The sequence below is a fragment of the Takifugu rubripes genome, chromosome 1, assembly GCF_901000725.2.
Source record: "Takifugu rubripes chromosome 1, fTakRub1.2, whole genome shotgun sequence".
NCBI lineage: Eukaryota > Metazoa > Chordata > Actinopteri > Tetraodontiformes > Tetraodontidae > Takifugu > Takifugu rubripes.
In genome coordinates, this window is record NC_042285.1 from 14536403 (window position 1) to 14557501 (window position 21099).

Genomic DNA, 21099 nt, shown 5'->3' on the forward strand with positions numbered 1-21099 from the left:
TAGCAAGGAAATACTGCCTTTTAACAGGAGGAAACCTTGGGCAGGAGCCTGGTCCTGGTGGCAGACTGGAAAGAGGAGAGGACCACTCGAGTTTGGTCAGGAAACAGTTTATTAATCTGGAACACATACCGTTATATTTATGAACATATTAGATAGAAAACAGCATTTTAATAATAAAAATAATACACACCATGTTTTTTTTTCTTCAGTTGACATTGAGAAACATTGAATATAAGAAGAGAAACAACATTAATAGTGCAGCCACCAAGGCCAGTACAGAAAGCTTTACACTTGTCATAGTCCAGAACAAACGCCTGTCCCCTGTTTGGACCAGAGGCCTACAGAGACGGGGACTGTTGCCAGGTTACAACAGAGAAAAAGAGGTAATAGTGACTGGGTGACATCAGTCGTCCCCTGGACATGTTGCAGGGCTGTACTTCGGGTTAAAAAACAACTCTTTTTCTTTACGATATAGCCTGAATAAATTAATTAAATTGCTAAATTCTCTAAAAATGTAATAGTCACACTTGATTGAAAATAAATATGCTCTACTGAATTTCTTTAGTAAAAGTTATCTGTAAGAATACCGCTGGGGTAAGTTTACAATATTGGAGTATCAAAAGCTGAAGTGAAAGACGATTAGGGCCACAAGAATTGTGGGAATGTGTTCAGTTCTCAAAAGTCTGGGCGTATATTTGAAGACCTACCAGGACGGTGGTTCTTTGTTCCACGGTTGACGGTTGCATGTGCGCGTGCACCCTGAGAGGGCGCCCTCCACTGCTGCAGCACTCACTGTCTGACATTTGTGTGTTCAGGTCCGGATCAGCTTTACCAGAGCTTCTGTGCTCACGACACCTCCTCTGGTTACTTAAACCTGACCCGTATGTTTGTTGATGTATGGAGGCGATGGCTGTGTCCTTCAAACTGCTTCCGCTGAACATAATACTGAGGTTTGTTTTACTGCTCCTCATCCATCATTCATATACACCCCCCCCCCCCCCCCCCCCCCCCACTTCTCCAGCCCCGTCTATGAGCTCTAACGGAATGTAACTAATGACATTCGCCGTTTAAAGTACGTGTAATTTACATTTCAAACCTTCACCTAAAATATCAGTGATAACAGCGAGTGGCAGCTTCAGCAGGGAGAAGAGGAAAGCATATATTTGAGCAGGGGCGTTGAAATTTCAGCCCACATTTATTCATTATAAGTTCTGATTCTGCCTGCATTTAAGAATCACAGAATTCTTCAGGGAGATACGGTGAATAAGAAAGCAGCCATTGTGGATGTGAGATGTTTCATCATCAAATCCAGTGTGTGGGTGCAGGAGAAAGCTATGCACACACATATACACACACACACACACACACACACACACACACAGAACTGTAGAGACTGTTATTAATAGGACGAAACAGCAGGTGCTGTCAGCCCATCTGCTGCTCACAGCCAATTATAAAGCTCCACAGGTGAACCATTCCAGCTGATGACAACCTTAATTTCTCATCAGACACAACAGCAGACAGGAAATGCACGGGAATATTGCAGGTTTAGACCCATCCGGTCCTACCTGGAAAACCAGCAGGTCAAGTTTGGAGTCAATGCAAATTGGACAATCGGTCATGTATTTGACCCACAGTGTAATGTGTAAAGAAATACACTGCTCATACATTTACATTCTATTCTCTGAAGATTAAAAGACAAGTCAAGTATGATTTTTTTTGGCCACTTTTTTTGGCCAATAAAGCCGCACCCTTCACGTCAACATTGATGTTTAGTCAAACGCGACGGACTATGACGAGCACGTACAGCTGCAATATGCCTTGGGTGAAATTAATTTTTGAAAAAGTATTACCTGAATTGGATGCTCACGTGGATTTAAAATCCATCTTTCTGTAGGCTGAAGGATGATAAAAAAGCATTTGGGGACATTTGATGACAGTGAACACTGACCCGACACCAGATTCCCATCAGTTTCGGGTGTCCCTGCCAGTGTTGGCCAAGAGTTACAAAAAATGTGGGTATGAAAGTTAGTCGTGACTTGAGTCAGGTTTTTTTTTTTTTTTTTAAATGATCTTCCGGCACTGAGAACAAACACAGTACATCAACATGGAATGTTATCACTGACCACAACGTTCAGCCTTTAAAGACCTGTTAGCTCTGCTGTTCTATTAGATATTATAACACATCTGATTATTCAATAACTCAGCACTAAAGGTTTGGAGCTCAAACAAATCTCTTCTCTCTCGCACTCACACACACACACACTCAGACACACACACAAACCTACATACAGGTGGAGGTTATGTGATCCAACATGTACTACAGTATCACTGCAAGACTCCAGTTACTACAACATTCCTCTTGTTTCAGTTCCAAATGACAGCAGACCTGCGTGTGTGTGTGTGTGTGTGTGTGTGTGTGTGGGTGTGTGCGTGTGTGTGTGTGTGTGTGTGTGTCTCTCTCTCTCTCTCTCTGTCTGTCTTATCAGAACAACAGGGATTCATTTTACATCTTCCGGTAAAACAGCCCAAATCTATATTTGGGTTTTTACATTTTGGTTTTTTCCCTCCATTTGCAGAAGGAAGCGTGCAGTACTGCTCTGAAACCCTGGTATTTGTCGTTTGACTGTGAAAGAAAGCAGAGCTACAACTGAAATTAGATTTAAGAAGTAAACATCTTAATACTTCAGTCCAACAGAATTCTATTCATGAAGCTCTTTGAAAAGATCTTGGTTCCACTTTTTTAGAAGAGTGACTCACTGGAAGAATTAATTATATTCCAGGACACCGAGATTGACAGTTCTTGAATCCTTAATATTAGTTTATTACACACAAGCTGCAGAGAATCAGAACATGTAAATATTGGATCCCTTTCATTTAAAAGAATGCACAGTCATATTTCACCTTGATCCCTCTTCTCTGTGCATCGTATCTCTGAGCAGATGCAGGTTTCCTTCTGCACGTTAGCAAGACTCCATGAAGAAGGAGCATTAAAGCGGGTCAGTTTTCTCCATCCTTCATTAACTCATTACAACCAAAAAGACAACTTTACAGACACACATTCACACTGAGCTCAGCAGCGCCACCGGAGCTTAAAGAGTCAGCTCCGGTGAGCTCGGGTCTGGTCTGAGCTCAGAGCATCCTCCATCTGCTTTTCTACATTCACACCTGTGCCTGCGATGGCTGACGCCTCAGATGCGCCCGTTGCCGTGAGAGCTGCTCCGGCGGCCGGGCAAGGGGTGGGAGGAGTAGTAATGGTCTGCTGAGATGGAGGAGGATGAGGAGTTGGAGGAAGAGGAGGAGGTGAGTCCGCAGGCCTCACAGGCCAGAGCCAGCTGCCTCAAGGAGTCCAGGGAGTCCATCTTAGCCCCCCGTAGCAGATCACTCTGACCCTGCAGTCCAAAACCACACACACCCTCTGACTGACTGTTGATTCATGATTCGTTATGTTGATAACTGACAGCTTTGGTCTGTAGCACTGCTGACAGTAAAATCATCAAACAATCTTGGTTTCCACGTAATGTGGAAGATTCAGGTGGAGCCAAACTACATGATCCTATTATCATTTATAATTATGGTGACATCATGAGCTCTTTTTTTTCCTTATACATGTTTATTGATGAGCTGAAGGAACAATAGTAATATTCATGAAAAAAAAATCATATTACTCAAGTTTAATGTAATATGATCTGCGGGTATTTGTTGGGTTAAACTGATCCCAGAACTGCGGCAGGCGGCCAGCACGATACCTTGAGAACAGTGATGTTCCAGGTGAAACTCTCCACAGCTTTGCTCAGCTTGCGTCCCTTCAGTCCCTCCTTGTCCCCAAGTCGAGACAGATCCTCGTGAAAGTCCATCCCTGAAGGAGCCAAACAGATACAACAGTTGAGCATCGGTCCAAACAGGCTGCCGGGCCTCAAGAACTCACAACCTCCTCGAACAGAAGAGTCATGTGATGTGAAGGGATTCAGCGAATTGCTAATTTACCAAAGAACTCTTTTTCTGTCAGATTCACACTGAAAACTAAGTGTGCTTCTGAAGTGCTTCAACTGCAACATGAGTCCAACACAAACACATTAACGTGGGACAGAGACACTGATTGTAACGTGTGCAAGTCAAACAAACACTGATCGTACCTTCTCTCTGCACCTGAGCGATCTTCTCCTGAACAGCGTCTGCATTCTCAATCAGCTGTTTCTGGGTGGTGATCATCTGCAGAGCACGACAGAAAAGGTGTGTTTAAAACATATACAGAGGGACCTCTACTTACGAACGTCTCTACATGCGAAATTCTCAGGTTACGAAACGTCTCAACAGGAAAATATTTCCTCTTGTTACGAAAGAAATTTCTGGATACGAAAGGCAAAAATACGCTACCGCTGCTACTCGCAGCTCGCGGAGTTTAGCGAACACAAACTTGCTTGTAGCTGCTCTGCCATTGGCTATCGCCTAGCATCTTCCTGTCATCCCATTGGCTAGGAGGGACGTCAATCTGTACAAGTTTGTGTGCATCCCAGCGTCTTCTTCGTTAACTTTTATTTATTGCGGTGTTCCCACAAGTGTTAACGTTCGTTGCTAGTAATGACGGCTAATGTAAGTTTAGCCTGTAATAAAGTTCATTTTGTTCCTGGAGAAGCCCTGCACTGAATTCCTACATTTATTGTGCGGTCATCTAATTGTAACATGTATTTGTTACATGTTTTGATGCATTTTTATGATTTATAAAAAAAATATATGTCCGAATTTTTGTGGGCTTGGAACGGATTAGGGCATTTACATGGAAAATGCGTCTCTACTTACGTAATTTTCAGGTTACGAAACAACTTCTGGAACGAATTGATTTCGTAAGTAGAGGTCCCACTGTACACTGTTCGAACTGTGTCCAAAATATATAATGGACATCAATGACATTCAATTAAACATGTTGTGGCAGGATGAGGAACGACTCGGACAGAGCAGATGGTTTGGTCGTCTTTATTCTGCATCCAGCAGAATTTACTAAATGGCGCATTGAACAGTGCATCAAATCAAGGGCTAACCACGCCCATCACCCCATGCATCACCTGGGTGTGAGATGCACCCCCATGTGTCCGCCACAATGTTTGTGTGTGTGCCAGGGGTGTTTTCCTGCCTTCGCTCCATGAGGCCTGAGGTGGACCCCAGCAGGGGGGACAACAGTGACATTTTCCCTGAAGTTCTGACTCTGAATCCTTCAAAGCCATCATGACTTCAAATAAGTGGCTTTGTCAAGAGTTCACATGGTTTTTCGAAGACATAAGATCAATATTTGGATTGTGGATAATGTAGTCACTCTTTAGTCAAGGTCACAAATCACCATTTTCCCTAAATTGGTTTCTAACATACACACGTGTATCGCCTCTATGAGCACACGTCATTGTGTACCATTTATACCTAGAAAAACACACCTCTTTATTTCTTACTGACCGTGTTATAGGCAGTGACAAATTTGCGTGTAGGCTCAGCGAGATTGACCAGAAGCTCCAGGAACGGGTAGCCCTCCCTCAGCACCATTGTGGCCCCTACGGTGCCCTCGGGAGTCTGCAGCCTTGTGGCCAGGCTCTGGATGCACTGCTTCAGTTTGGTCACTGTGGGGAGCCCACACTGCTCTTTGAAACTGCTGGTGGTGCTCTGGAGAGTGAAAAGTCAAGGTGAGGAGGAAAATGAGACCAGCTTCAGCTGCTCTACCCAACGGTGAAGGATAATAAGACACACATCCTTGAGAGTTACATCAGCATGGCAGCCATGTCTGTTCTCCACCACACGGAAGAGCTGTTATGTAACTCAGTCAAATTCAGCCTCAGTCGAAGCATTTTTCTAGATTACAACAGCAGCAGGAAAATATCTGGATGGTGATTTTAATATGGTGGCACAATCATGTGCGTGAGTAAAAGGAGGACTGGAACCAACATTTACAGATAAAAGGGGTCTCTTCGCCTGTCTCTGGGTCTCACCTGAGCGTCCTCCCGCAGGTCTGTCGCCTCTTTCAGGTGGACCCCGGCTGGTTTGAATGCTTCGTCCACCACCTTGATGCCGGTGTGCCTCAGAGAGACGTACTCCCGGCCTCTCTTCCCCACCCTCCTCACCGACAGACCTCGCCGCTGGGCCTTCCCACCTCCGCGCCGGTTGGTGATGGCCACGTGGACAAAGAGGCTGCTGTGGGGCAGCAGGTCTCCGGCTAGCCCGAGCAGCGGAACGCTGCGGTAGCCGGGCTGAAGGCACTCAAACGGCACGGTGTACTGACCAATGAAATCATCCCCGATGTAGTCGTCGTCCAGTACCACGAAGCGCAGCAGAGCCAGCTCTGGCATGTTTACCTGGAAGAGCAGATATCAGGGAATCTGGCCAACATTTGAGATGACGTGCATACACATGCATTAAAACATGCTCGCCTATACCTGTTCTCTAAACCGTGGGTGCACAAAGGCTGAATCTGGGTTAAAATATGCACAGATTACCTTTAAAAGGATCAAGTCCATTTTAGTTTCAAGAATTTTAAACACCGCTTGTCACTAATGAGGTCACCCGAGCACAATATTCATGCTGATTGCACGACACATTAAGGGCAGGGTTCTGGCGATCACCTCAGAGAAAAGATTCTGATGGAAATATTACATTCTAGCTAAGCTAATACGGCTGCAAACGAAAGCCCCAGACATTTTTATTGCACATTATAATCTTCTCTCTTCTGCACATTTGAAAAAAACCCATAAACTTAGATTCTGCTTCTATACTTCAGTCTTAATACACCATGAAATAACTGGACTTTTATACCGAGGATGCTCATAATTTATATTTATAGTGTAAATAGCAGCTTTTTAGAAACCATCCCAAAAAACCACCATCTTCTATTATCTCCATTTGCAACTGGACATTTGTTACATCTTTCACGTCGTGTGTGAAAATCTCGATGGCAACGGTGCCCAAATGCGCTAACGTGAAAAAGGCAAAAGTACACAGAACAAACCCTCAGGAATAAAATGCACTCCTGCCACCAATGTCTGTACACAAGTGTTTGTTCTTTTTTATGCTTAAAAGCATTTCCTATAAGTGAAGGAGGATTCTACCCGCTCTTGGTTCAGATATTGGTTCAAAGTTTAGTCTTCAGGCTCGTCCGATGCAGCGTTCAGCCGCGCTGTCGTCAGTCATGTTTGCCTGAAAACCTGCTCCACCGCCCGTCGCGGCTTGTCTTTCTGTTCAAACACTTTTTAATTCTTCTCATTATTAATCTAATGAGGATTTATATTTTGTAGAAAAGAAGGTGAAAGGTGAACATCAGGTCTACATAAGTCTGAAGGTGGTTAGTCTGCAGGATTTCAGTCTATCCCTCATGAATAACTCAATCCCTTGCTTGAGTTTAAAGCCATCAATAATCAAAAAACCAACTGTCTAATTAAACACTGTTGGAATATGTCTGTTGGGCGTCTGCGAAGTATTAGGAATAAAAAGTTTAGCATTGGACTGTATTTATGTAGTGCTTTACTAATTCAGAGTAAGGATTCATTACAACCATAGATTAATAGTCTTGTTCAGGGACACATTCATGACAGGGGGGGAAGACAGCCGCCCTTTTCTGTAACTGTTGGTTACATTTACAGTTTCTGTCTTTGGAAACTTTAGTTGCTTCAGAGTGTTTTGTTCGACCATCTGTGATGTCAGGCACTGTCTCACTGTCTTTGGCTGAATGGAATCAGAGACTACACATCTACGCAGCTATAAATCTGCACAAACCTGCCAAATCTGATCATTAGTGTAATTTCTTGAATATTGTTGCCTTTGTGTAAACGCTGGTTGTGAAGGAACTGTTGCAGCGATGATCATCCCTCCCGTTAGATTAGTATTAGTATTATTTTAGTTAGTCAGTCTCTTGTTTTGTCTGGACAAAATTCTGCCATCATGTGCTTAAGTTGTCCTCTGTATTCTTCAAGGACACACACACACAACGCTGGACGGTGTGTGTGTGTGTGTGTTGTGTGAAAAGGACCTTACTTGAAACTCAAACGTCTCATCGAACAGTGGGTCGTCCTGGTTCTGAGCAGCGGTGCGAGTCCTCTGTTCAGCGCAGTCTGCCGGCACGCCGTGCAGCTCCAGAACCACGTAAGGGTCAATAACCTCCCCCTTAGCGGCAGAGCCGATAGGCTTGGGCAGGTTATGGGCGCTGATGACCTGCACAGAAGGAGGCGACGCGGTGGGCTTGTGTTGAGTGATGCGGTGCGAGCGAATGCATGCTGAAAATATAGAATGCGATACCTTAATTCGGAGAGTTTGGGGGGGGACTCCAGGCACACAGCCCTGCGTATGGGCACTGAAATATGAGACCTCGTCCCTCATTACAGCAGGTCGGAGGACATAGCCACACCCACCGTTCTGGGAAAAACGACCTCTATTAATGTCGAGCATAGCGCCAGGGGTCTGCTGGTTCAAGGCCACGAGCTGGAGCCCTCCTTTCCAGTAGCCTTGAGGGTTGGGGTTACTGGAGTCTAGACGCACTGAGCTGGGCCGGACCCTGGTCAGACTGCGCTTGGTGAACATTACCAAGTCTTCGGGGCTCTCGGTGGTCAGACGGCCGGCTTCACCTTCTCCCAGGGAGCACAGCGTCCAGTAAGGGGGCTCGGGAAGCATCGGTGTGCCGGGGGATGAGGGGCTGCTCGGTGGCGAGTGCTGCTGGGCCAGTCTGTGATTAGCTCTCTGAGCATAGAAGCTGCGACTGGCTGTGCGAGCGATGGCCACCAGGTCTGACAGCTCTTTGTGGAGGCGGAGCTTCCTGGGCTGAGAAGGTGGGGGCACTACCAAGACCACACCCAGATCCTCCTCACCAGGAATGGTCATCCGCCTTCCTGCCAGAGTCCCTCCTCCACCAATTTCCTCTTCCTCCTCAGACACTTCCCCTTCAGAGCTTTCCTGGTCAGGAGAGAGCTTTTTCCCCACTAACAGAATGCGACCTTTGAGCTGCTCTGGCGTCGGTAGGGTGGTGGCTCGGCCTCCCAGGCTGACAGGAAGAGCCTCTGGGGTATAAAGGCGGGAGCCAAATACCTTCTTCAGGTGCTGGGCCATGGTGCGCTGCTGGGCAGGAGAGCAGCGATGGCATAGGTAGACCAAGAGCGGGTACTGAGAGGTCAGAAAGGCATACTTGTTGATAACTTCCAGAGCAGATCGGATGGTGATGGGCGTGTGTTGCTGGTAATGGTGATGGTGGTGGTGATGTTGGCGGGAGATATCTGGTCCATAGTCCACCCCAAGCAGAGGCTCTCCCTCTGGGCCATCCGTCACTCCCAGCTCCACACACCGGCACCCAGACTGCAGAGCCTTGATCAAGCCTCCGAGGTCAGCCCTGCCGTGGACCTGATCATCCAGCAGATAGGAGCGGTACGAGGTGCTGCAAGTAAAACCGGTGCTATCAGCACAACAAAAACGCTATCCTTTTAGATTGTCATACATATTAATACATTCATTAATACCGCTAAATTTGTGATGTTAGATACGATCTTAGCACATTTTCACAGTGGTGATACAGCAACTGTAGTACGGTAAAGTATTCAGTCCTTGAAGGACAGGATCTTGAGTTGCCATCTCTTCCTTCTCAGCTGCCAAAACACTTCTTTTATTCTTTTATTTAAGGATATATTTAACTAATGCAATATTCAGTGGAATATTTTGGTGTGAGGAGTTAACTTTTTTGCTGCTTGGTGTTGTAATTGTAGGAGAACTACTGGTTAACCAGTGAGTTTACTTTTAACACAACCAGTGACACCTTCACTCACACCACTTACAGCCAACCACAAGACTCCTTGCTTTAGTTGGCAAGACTTGGGTCGATCGCCGTCAGTCCTGTTCCTGTAAGGCTTAATACGATAAGGACTCAAGAACAACGGGCTGACGTGTTCCCACAGAATGAGCTAATAAGGTGGATGAATATGGACTGTTTGGATCGCTGTAAAACTGAATGTCATGTCACAGAGGGAAAGCTTTTCACCCTGACAAACCAGTGTACTGGATCAGCAAGGACGTGGTCACTGGTTGTTGGACACGCTGACACAGATATTTCTGATAAGACAGGAATAAGATACACACCTGATGTAGTAGTGAGACAGAGGCATGGTCATGTCCTGACAAACCTCCAGCTGCTCTGGGTCAAACAGGTGACACTCTGAAGACTGCAGGTAGCGGGTGAGCCCATCCAGACCCAGCAGCCCCTTCTCCCTGCCCTGTGCTGAGGGCTCGTAGCGTCTCAGGAGCTCCCAGCAGCCTTCGGTGGTTACCAGAGACAAACCCTGCTCTGTCTCAAGGAAAAGACGAAGATCCTGAGGGTCCAGGCACTCACGGTCCTTTGACAGTTGCACCAATAAAAAGTAGACATCGGGCCGGGTGCAGAGTTCACAGTAGGCCTCCTGGAACTCCTCACAGGTCACGTGGGAGGTCAGCTTCTCTTTGCTCCTTTGGATCTCCTTAAAGCGCAGACGTACCTGCAAAGATATTTTAAAATATCTTTTTTTGGCGATAGATTCAAATTTTTTCACAATTCTCTCTAAGGAATGTGTCAAATCCTCTAGGAAATAAAAAGAAAATTGTCAGACATAAAGAGATTCTATAGTTTTACATTGACGTCCTCATCTTAGGTGGATCTACTGCAGTGTTTAAAGGGCTGGATCTAAGGCTGAAGGTCATCAGTCTGGGACAACTAAAATAAATGATAGCTACCTACAATTTACGTAATCGTATTAGGATACTGTGGAGATAGACCTTCATGAATGGACTTATTCACAACATTTATGACACTGTGACATTCAGGAGCGGGAAGGTCAGCCTGTCTCCAGCAGTGATTGTGTTAGACTTTTTATAGACAGAGACTTAAAAGATTGTCCAAGCCAATTATGTCTTTCAATTTTCATATATCAATTATATAGACCTGGGGGGGGGATATACAGAACATACAATTCTTGTATAATTGTATAAAATATATAGATGAGTTCCAGCAGAAGAGGATAAATCCATCATCATGGGAGTGCTTTAGTGTCCTTGTGTGACAACAACAGATTCATCAAATGAGGTGAAGCAGCAAAAGGAGAAGGTCACAGACAAACGCACGCATCTCCTCGTGGTTACCACGGCAAATCCATCATCTTAAACATCATTCACTACGTGGTCAGAAACGTCAGGTGGGACGCCTCCAATAACAAACAAAACTGAGATTTAACCATTCAAAAGGAATTAAAGGAATCTCGCCTCACCTTGGTTTCTTTGATCCCCGGGCACAGTTTACAGATGGTGACCACGGCCACGTCCTCGGACACAATACCGTAGCCGTCTTCATCCACCTGGGCGAACTCTGCTGACAGCCAATCGCTCCTCATCTTCCCACCCAGGCTGCCTTCGACCACCAGGCCTCCTTCGCCGAACACTCCACCACCCCCACCACCGATGATGGAGGGGTGCGCCAGCAGATAGCGAAGACCAGTCACCCAGATGTTCGCCACGTCTGCTGAGAAGGCCACCAAGTCCAGAGACTGTAAGGAAAGGTGGAACATTATAAATACATGTAAACAAATAGTTATTAAATCAAAAATAAAAAGTAGAGATCTGTATTTCTTCAACTCTGACACAGCACCTGGTAGTCATCCCCATGTATGATGGAGAAGGCCGCTTCCTCAGCCAGCTGTTCAGAGAGAGGACCATTATGGAGGAAGGTCTCGGTGCTCTTCCCAGTGCGAACCTCTCTCATGGTGGACACGTCCAGGCGAGCTCGCTCTCCGTCCTTCTTGGACGGCTCCCATCGTAGGCAGGACAGGTCGGGGTCCAACGTGTAGAATCGACAGTAGACCCTGGAATTGGGGCGAATCTTCTTCAGTTCACACCCACCCTGCATGAACGCCAGGCAGTCCGCTGCACTGCTTACCTGGGGGAGGAAAACATCGAGGACCTCATCAGCACAACCTCGCCACATTGTTTTTAATCAGATTACCAACTGATGCATCTACCTTCTTCTCAGAGGGCATGCTGCTGAAGGACACTGTCTTCTTCCTGCCTCCTCCCACCTTCTGCACTGAGGGATCCTGGAAAAAAACAACGACAGCTGTTTGAAGGTCATGACGTGGTAAAAAAGGAACTAATGGGACATATACACTGTTCGAATAGTGACAACACGTGAAATATTAGTCGCATTGTCGTGGCTCTCGATAGTTTGCACGCAAAATCAAGTTAAAGTGACATTGTTGAACTATTGGCACAAATAGGTCAATGGCATAAACACAAGAAGAGCTTGGCTCGTGGCATCCATCTTGGAATGTAGTCTGAATATTCTAAGTTTCCCAATAAAGCAGCCTATTGGGAAACTGGAAATGCAGCTGGACCAGGCGTGGTCTCGGGAAATTACTAACTAAAACAAAAGGGAGGCCTACAATGACCAAGATTACTGTAGAAACACGAGCTTACCGCACCTGCCCAAAAATGGAACCAAGACTGCACCGCCTGCTCTTTCCTAACACGCCTTTTTCACACGTTTTCCCGACTTGTGCCAAATGACATTGCCAGTCATTGCTGTCATTGCAGACTCTGCAGGCAGAGTCTCAGGGACAAGAGCCTGGAAGCAAGGCAGAGCTGGTTTGCAGATCAGACTTGTCAAGACTCTAAATCGTTTAAAGTAGCTGAATCACTGTTGCGCTGTATGACTCGCTGTCAGGAGTATGCACAACTGACAGCAGAGAGGACGCCGAACAGGGCAGCGTCCTTCCTGATTAATCTGACTCCAAATCACATTTGGTAATGAAAACATATGACAAGTGAGATGAGGAATGACGAGCAACAGAAATATGATTCCATGGGCTTGTTTCAACAGGGGAGGGACATAAAAGGGGAGGAAAAAAGAAAAAGCAAATATGTTTGTTATGTGCTTTTGGACAGAGGCTCATGATTCACATCTGCAGCATCTGAGGTAGTTGAGAGTGAATTGTATAAATGTTTGGCCTTTTGGATTATATCTTGGAATACTTCCCACGCAGTGATGCAGATTACATATTAAAGGCCAGTTTAGCTCTGGAGGTGTTGTTGGTGAGCACTGGAGACTGGTGTGAAGCCTCATTAGACGCCGTTCTGAATCTAAACTTAGCTTTGTGCTCAACACCCTTTGTGGTATGTTGCAGTGTCTGTAGCAAAATAAATAATTATTATTAGTACCGTACCCTACATGTATAGACAAAAAAGAAGAAAAGAATGTCTTGGAAAACTGTCATTACCTCCGAGATGAACCAGTCCTGTCCACAAACATTTATTGATTTCCAATTCCAATATTCCCAAAACGTAGGCAGGCAAAGAAAGGCCATGAGGACCGAGTTTCCAAAAAAAGTTGTTTCTTCACATAACTGTCCTACAAAATGTTTTTTTTTTATTTTTTTTTTAAAAGTTGATCATAAAGAGGCCGGACAAATGAGCTTAGAGAAAGCAGGTCAGTGGGTATTTATGTGGACGGAGCTGGGCGAGGTCAGTCATGGTCCTTCCTGATGGGACGGCCTGGCATTTGTAACCACGGTATTAATCCAGCGTGTGCGCGCACGCATGTTGTGTGTGAGCAAATTCTAATGGTGACTTTGACATTTCTGTGCAGGGGTCACCCGACGTCATCCAGGAAACTATAGCCACATCCGCACAAAGCCTTTAATGCATCACTCTGTTTGGCCTAAAAGAGCATCAATCAGCCATAATCCACAACCCAATTCTACCGCGGCCCTATCTCTACAACTTGTTTTTAAATCTACACAATCTAGCTCAGATGTGATCATTCTCGCCGCCACAGAAGGAGAGACTAAAGAAGGAAAAGCCCACCTTGCGTGTGGTGCATCGGAACCTGGTACCAACAGAGAAAGATCTGAATGGGTTTCTCACCACGAACATGAAAGTTGGGGGGTTCCTCAAATGTCTCAGTCACAGGAGTCAGTGAGGAGTCAGCATTTTATGAAAAGTCTTTTCCAATGCACAAGGTTTTGAGAATCTGAGGAACTAATTGAAAATGTGAATAAGTCACACGAACGGACATCCAGACTGCCATTATATGTAAAGGGTTCTAATACATTCGCAGTAAAAGTTTAGTAGTTTAACAACAAATGCAAACACATTCAAACAGGAGAGAATTATTCAGCTTAGATTTTGGTGATAAATGATCAGTTTATTGGAATTCATGTGATATATCCATTCAGACATCCACATCCAATAAAACACAGAAAGACTGTTCTTGATCAGGGTCACACTAGAACATGTTTTAGACTCCACTGTGTAAATTAAGCCAGGGGCCATTTCAGGAGCTTCCCACATTTGGGGGAATCTGTTATTAAAGTTCTAAGTGTCCTTCAGCTTCTGTCAGCTTTCGTAGCTGACCAAGTTTATGCTCCCTTACTGCCAAATCCACCACATCCAGTTCTATGGAGATAGTTCTTTAGATTGGCCAGCAGGCCGGTGGTGATGAGCAGCCGATGGCACCCAGAGCGGACCTCCATCACTTCAGCTGCTCGCCCACAGCGAGACAACACGGAGATTCGTCGACAGTTTTCAGAAGATTATGTGACTGTTATCCGTAAAACCATGACCCAGCATCCGATCTGCCCCATTTAGAACAGACATTTTTTCATCCCTTGAGACCTGTATCAAAATGTCAAAGACGAGACCTGGTGTTCCCACGGCGATGTGAGAAGTCGTTGCTTTAAGATTCTGCACATCCTGGCATACAGTTGTTATTTGTTTGTTTGTTATTCAGCCACATGAGCAGGTCTCATGTAGGTGTTTATGCCATGCTACTGATGCGTTCCATCACCCCAACCCATCAATATAGTACAGAAGGCTGGAACATTCCACCCATGTGTGATTGGCTAACTCAGGCCCGGAGCAAGAATGTGAAAATCCATCTGGAACTGTGACTAAACTCACACTCGAACATCCTGTGACTGTGGACACTCAGTCATTGATTATTCGGAGCTGTGCCTGGCTGACGGTCTCTATTGACTAACTGGTTTATGCGAGCTGGAGCCTGCAGTCTACTCGTATCCAGAGACAACCAAACACATCAGATCAGCACCTGGCAGTTGCGTAAATCCAACCCCAATCTGATCCCATGAGCTGGCTAATGATCCCTCAGCACATTGGCAGGAGATTACCACAGCAGATTACTGCTCTGCCACCCACTATTCACATCCACAGTCTTATAGCCACTAGTCTGCAGAAAAGATAGGCCACCAACTAGCACACACACACACACACACACACACACACCTGCAAATGTTTCTGAGTATTATTTACACTCCAACTTCTATGTTTATGTTCAGAGAAGAGAATTCAACTGAACCCATTTAAACTGAGGTTCACTCTCATAGCCACAGCTCAGTGTTTGCATCATGAATATTTGAAAGCAAAAAGACGCAAAACGAAATCAAAAAGCTGCAGAAGAAAGGCCTGCATGAGTAAGTAACCTGGTCACACGCACTTCAGTAACATTTAGATATGTGAAAAAATGATGAAGATGAGAAATTACAAGCTGAGGCCAGACTCCCGACAGATACACACTGCTCAAGTCTTCTCTTACATCATACGTTAATTATTGAGGGAGCTTTTAGAATGTACCTTTCACAAGGACGCCATGATGTAGTAGCACAGCTGTTCCATTCAATCATCCATCTATCCCCAGCTAACCAACACTTCCTAATCTGGCTGGATGATGAGCGGGAGCCTATCCCAGAGGTCACTGGACAACAGGTGGAGACCCACCCTGCACAGGTCACCAGTCCATCATAAGACATGCTCATCACTTACTTATACACACTCACACTTTGGACAGAGAGAGGAGACCAGAGTCACCCCCTACACCACCCAACCATGTGGACGCCCAACACCTCCACTCCCCGAACATGTTACCTACAATACGATGGCTGTTGTCACGTGGTCAACGTCACCGTCGGTAACGTCGGTCACGGTGTCTGCGATGATGTCACTATGCCTGCCAAGCGAGTTCTTTTGGCATGTGAACCATGACCATGGGGCCAATCTATATTTGTCTCTCGCACTCACTCACACGCACAAACACACATATGCACGTGTTTGTCCTAAATCCTGGTTGAATTTGCAGATTATAGATGTTGCCAAATTAAATATATTCAACTTATATACAGTTATACTGTAGGCCAATACTGTAAGTCACAAAATCACATTTCACTCTGCTGTATGGAAATATTTCATACAATACATTTTTGGTGACCAATCTTGCTTTACAAGATCAATTAGGTTGCTGATAATGATACCCCATCTACTATCAGATCCATCAGTATCCATTTACGGTTGACTTATGTACGTCAGGATGCTTATTTTCATTACACAAGCTTACTAAATTGAATGTGGCTACACAACCCAGTGAGTTGCACTGTGCTGAATGCCTACTTGGTAGGAATGACACAATATAGTGGAATTCTGGAGACTCCCTGAACATCTCAGAAAGTTCTGGAGCTAAAATACCAGTAGATGGAAAGGCAGAAAACAGAAAACGTCCCTCCTCTCTCTTAAATGCCTAAATGGCAGCGCAATTTCAACAATAAACACTGATGGAATCCTTGTGCTGGGTAATCTGTATTGCTAAATGCACACAGAAAACTTCCCCAGCACTGAGGGCAGCGTCTGATCACCGACGAAAGGGGAAAGGCACAAAATGAATAATAGACCGTGACAGGCTGGTTTTAGGTGCTCTGGCTTCCCACCTCCCTCTGCCGTTAGCACTGTCAAGACCACTTGCAAAGTTGTCCTTTCACATGCTGGAGCCCACCGCTGTTCACCGGTGTTGGACTCAGCGTGATTGGGAACGAGCCGATGGGCAGAAAAAGCCCACCTTCACCTAAAAGCAACACTTGTGCTCCATTTTCCTCCACAGGTTAACAGCTACGGTTGAGCATTTCCACTTGTGCACTGCATTATTGGTGGCACTTTATGTTCAGGCTTTCAAGACTTAGTTTTCCTGACTATTATAAGCTTTTCCAGTCTCCCTCGTTCCTGTCTGTCCCTCCACCTGCTTGACTGCCTTTGTGTTCTCCACCTGTGTCTCATTTTTTATTCTTTCCTCTCGTGTATAATCTATAAACCGTGCTCTCCTTTCCAATCTGTGTCAGATTGTGTTTCTGGGGCAGTCTGTAGGCCTTCCATTACTGCCTGACCTTTACTTCTTTATTTGCATTGAAGCGATCATCCTGTTTTGACCTGCATCCTTTCCTGGTTGTTAATTATATGCACGATTGTACCTGACCCAAACCTTCTGCTCCACTCTCTGGGGCTCTGCCTGTTTGCCCTCGTGCAGTTATGAGAATCTCGGATGAACCTCAACAAGGCCCTCCCCTTTACATTTGCCTCTGTGCATACAAACATTCACATGCACGCCCACCAGAGTCACTCTTCAAATCTGACTACAAAGCATAAGAACAAAAATATTTAGCACATGGAGCCTTATCTCCCAAATGAATCCGTTTATTCTTTTGCAGTGAAATTAAATGTGCAGTAAAGACTCTGACTCTGGCTTGATTTGCTCATAGGAGCAACGAGATTAGAAGCAGTTTCCATGTCTCCCAAGCAACATTTCTCCTATTGATTCCGAGGTATTACCAGGCCAGTGAAGAGGCCCGATACTTCCAGCATGTTCAAAACCTGCCAAAGGTTTTCTTCCCACTCAGGTATGTCTAAAAGGAGAAAACGACCCAACTCCTCGGCCAGGGTCAAAGGCCAATCCTAGCTGGCCTCCTCAGAGCGAATAGGTCGAGTAGCTAGTAAAGTTGGCCTTCCAGTTCAGTCTGCTAAAGCGCCTTATTAGCACAGAAGATGCATGAATAACTTGGTGCATCTCATGCCCTTCCAGGGGAGTGCAGCTCATGGCTGAATTTTCTGACCCCCATCGCTGCACCTTCCTACTAGAATGCAAACTCTCTTGTTTGTGTTAAACATCAACATCTCTCACTCCTGCAGATGTCCCATCCCTCTGGCAGAATCACGCTCATTAAAACCTAATGACACATTAACGTGACCTCAAAAGGGAGGAACAGAACATCTTGATAGTGCGCAGCGAGCTGGACAGAAGTGTTTTTTCCTTACAATAATAGAGAAAATGAGGATCAGGATTAATAAGTACAGTTTAAGGAGACTTAAAATTGTGCTCTTAAAAGGATCTGCTACATTTCTGATAGAGTAATGCCATAAACACAATGTACAATCTGCTTTTTTGACGCGCTTTCAACCACAATATCAACTAATGAATTAATAATAAACTGACTGTATCTATCAGACATCTTTGACCACTCGAAGCACATCAAAGGTCTGTATGAACACTTGAGTTCACACACTGGTGGCAGAGGATAACTGACCTGCTCAAGGTAATGACTAATCACTCACATTTACACACCAAAGTATTCTGGGCTTTTGGGATTGATCCGATGACTTTAACGCGACTGGAACGATCACTCTACGCCCTGAGCTCCAGCTCTAAACAGTTAGGTTTCTAAAATCCATGATATAAATGATGTGAAAAAAGCACCAAAGAGAATATTTCTGCTGGAGATGTTGACATGTGACATCACAGATGTGGTTGATTTAATGACAAAAAGATTCTTTTGCTCCGTCATCGTCAACATTTGCGGTCATTGTGATTTTTAGGTTTTGATGTTTGTCGTTTTATCTTTTTTTTTGCTTTTAACATCCTTTATATATAAATTATAATACAATAGGAATTGTTTTTCAGAGTACCAATCTGAGCTGGTCTGGAATCAGGCTCACGTACAGGTCCTGGGCTTTGTCCCATCTTATCTCTCCTTCACTACTTTGGTTCTCTCCTTATCCCCACCTTTGTTTTCACCTCCTGTATCCCATCACCAGAACATTACTGCTGTCCAGGGAGGTCTGGGGATGTCTTTCATGAGTGGCCACAAGGGGCCCTTATCCAAAGCCCAAGTCAAGAGGATGTTTATTACATAACAGCTTAAAGCTCCCAGGCTCTCCTCATGGGCCTCTGACTCCTATAGTCAACTATACACACATGCACCCCCACCCACACACACATGCACGCACGTATGCACTCGCGAGACAAGAAGGATTAACTTAAGAGGGAGAAATGACAGAGGGAAAACTAAAGGACATGGAGAGATTTAGCACAGAGGGACAGAGATTAAGGAAAGAGCGGAGCAGAGAGGGCATGAATGGGGAGACAAGTAAACCTCAGACAAGTGGGGCAAAATAAATAAATAAATGATGGACAAGCAGCAGCAACAGCAGAGGTCACGTAGTTGCTTCCAAAACCCACTGAATTAATCACTTTCCTCAAAGAAGGAAAAAGCTCCGATCACGACAAAGAGGAGGCGGAAGCGTCCGGGTGGCTGCCTCGTGTGCTTGTTTGGTAAATGGCCTGATAAATCTTTTAGGGAGAAAAAGCAGCAGGATGAGAGTAACTGACAGGCGAGGGTGGCTTTGCAATAATAAAGGTACATTCTCAATCACATACTCAATCACTTTTTCAATTAATCCTGAAACAATATGTATGTTCCTGAACGCTACATTGGCACAATAAAGAAATGTGCAGAAACATTACATGAGCACAGAGAAACGTGAGAGAAACCATGGTGGGGCGGTTGCACCTGATTTTCAATATAATTTTGCATAGGTTTGAACAGGCAGATGCACAAAACCTGAGGAGGAGGAAGATTAACAGCTCTTCTTTTCTTTCAAACAGCAGAATACGCACAAAATCAAGAGATCTATTTGAGAGTAAAGATCTATTTGAGAGTTAGGTTATAATTGGGTCCTAGGTTTAGCCATATAGCTGTACTGGTTAGGGTTAGAGTAAGGGGCTGGTTATTGGTGGTTTTAGGCCTTGAAACTATGGAACGCAAAGACCTAAAATCTCTTTTATATTTTTGGTTAGGGTTCATTTTTAAGATGAAAGGCTTCAGGCTGACAAACACTCGGGTAATGGATAGCTTTATATTCTACAGCCAAATCCTTTTTCCTCAGTCATCTGTTTAAATAATATGTGATGTTTGGTAGGCATCTAGCAAGCAGCAACTGTGTAGCCTGTTCTAATAAACACCCAGCTGCTAATGCTCTACAAAAAACCCACAACAACACAGCCTGGTGTGATCTATGATGGTAAACTCTAAAAACCACTCAGGGCACAATTTACTTCCAGGTGTTGTGTCATTTGCTGCAGACTTCTGAGCAGGAACATCAATAACCAGCTGATGAGGCCTACAGGCCACGTTTTTTTCTGCTTGGCCTTTCCCGAACCAAGACGGAGGTCCCGCTCTGACACAGATATGAGGTCATCTGTCATAACTTCAGCCTCCTCCGGGGTCTGGGAGTCTGGAGCTGCGGATGCTCCCGTGCACGCTTCTGCTGAGCTAATTTCATCATCCTGCATGCAGGCGAATTCAGCATATGTGTGACTCTTGTTGAAAAACTGGTGCAGCTTCATCATCATCTGCGCGCTCGGCTTTAGCGGCTGTGCACGTGCACATGTATGAGTGACTCCAGCATCAATATCACACCACGGGAGCCTGTCACATTATGAGAAACAAAAAGGAACAAGTGAAAGTGTTTTACATAATGTAAAATAGATATTTAATGCCTATTGTAATGTATGAAATGATCTTTAATGTGTATATGTACTTTTCTGGTCACTAAGAGGAGCAACTGTCCCTACAAAACCACCAGTGAGGCCTGGGGGGCATTATGTCCACAGGATTCCTACGACAGACGCACGAATGTGTTTGAGCGAGACTGAGTGCGCGTGTGTGTGTGTATGTGTGTGTATTTAGTCATATCAGTGTCACACCCATTTCCTGTGAGAACTTCTGTAAACACATATCTGCAGTGAAGTTAGCTGCATCCACTTTGACAGCGTGTTCTCCTCACCACGTTCTCTCCGCGAGGAAAAAACTCTTTGTGCGTCAGCTTTACGCTGGAGCCTGAGAACAGGAAGCTGTCGGCACTTCTCAGTGCACGCGAGATCCCATCGATCTGCTCCCCCAGCGTTCAGTACACAGCATCATTGATGATCCATCCATCTGTCCACCTGAAACAATCCCT

The 21099-nt window shown here is 45.1% G+C and overlaps 1 protein-coding gene across 1 annotated transcript in view; it reads right to left on the reverse strand.

The window, feature by feature from the left end:
• Window positions 1-91: 91 nt before the first annotated feature.
• plcl1 (phospholipase C like 1) overlaps window positions 92-21099 on the reverse strand; it is a 33627-nt gene continuing 12619 nt past the window's right edge. The window contains exons 2-12 of the mRNA XM_011607476.2: window positions 11994-12068; window positions 11624-11911; window positions 11247-11522; window positions 10090-10481; window positions 8269-9394; window positions 8008-8184; window positions 5973-6335; window positions 5446-5649; window positions 4137-4212; window positions 3750-3859; window positions 92-3392 (exon numbers count right to left, since the gene is read on the reverse strand). Coding sequence (XP_011605778.2) covers window positions 3192-3392; window positions 3750-3859; window positions 4137-4212; window positions 5446-5649; window positions 5973-6335; window positions 8008-8184; window positions 8269-9394; window positions 10090-10481; window positions 11247-11522; window positions 11624-11911; window positions 11994-12068 — 3288 coding nt within the window. The 3' untranslated portion in view covers window positions 92-3191. The remainder of the gene's footprint in view (window positions 3393-3749; window positions 3860-4136; window positions 4213-5445; window positions 5650-5972; window positions 6336-8007; window positions 8185-8268; window positions 9395-10089; window positions 10482-11246; window positions 11523-11623; window positions 11912-11993; window positions 12069-21099) is intronic.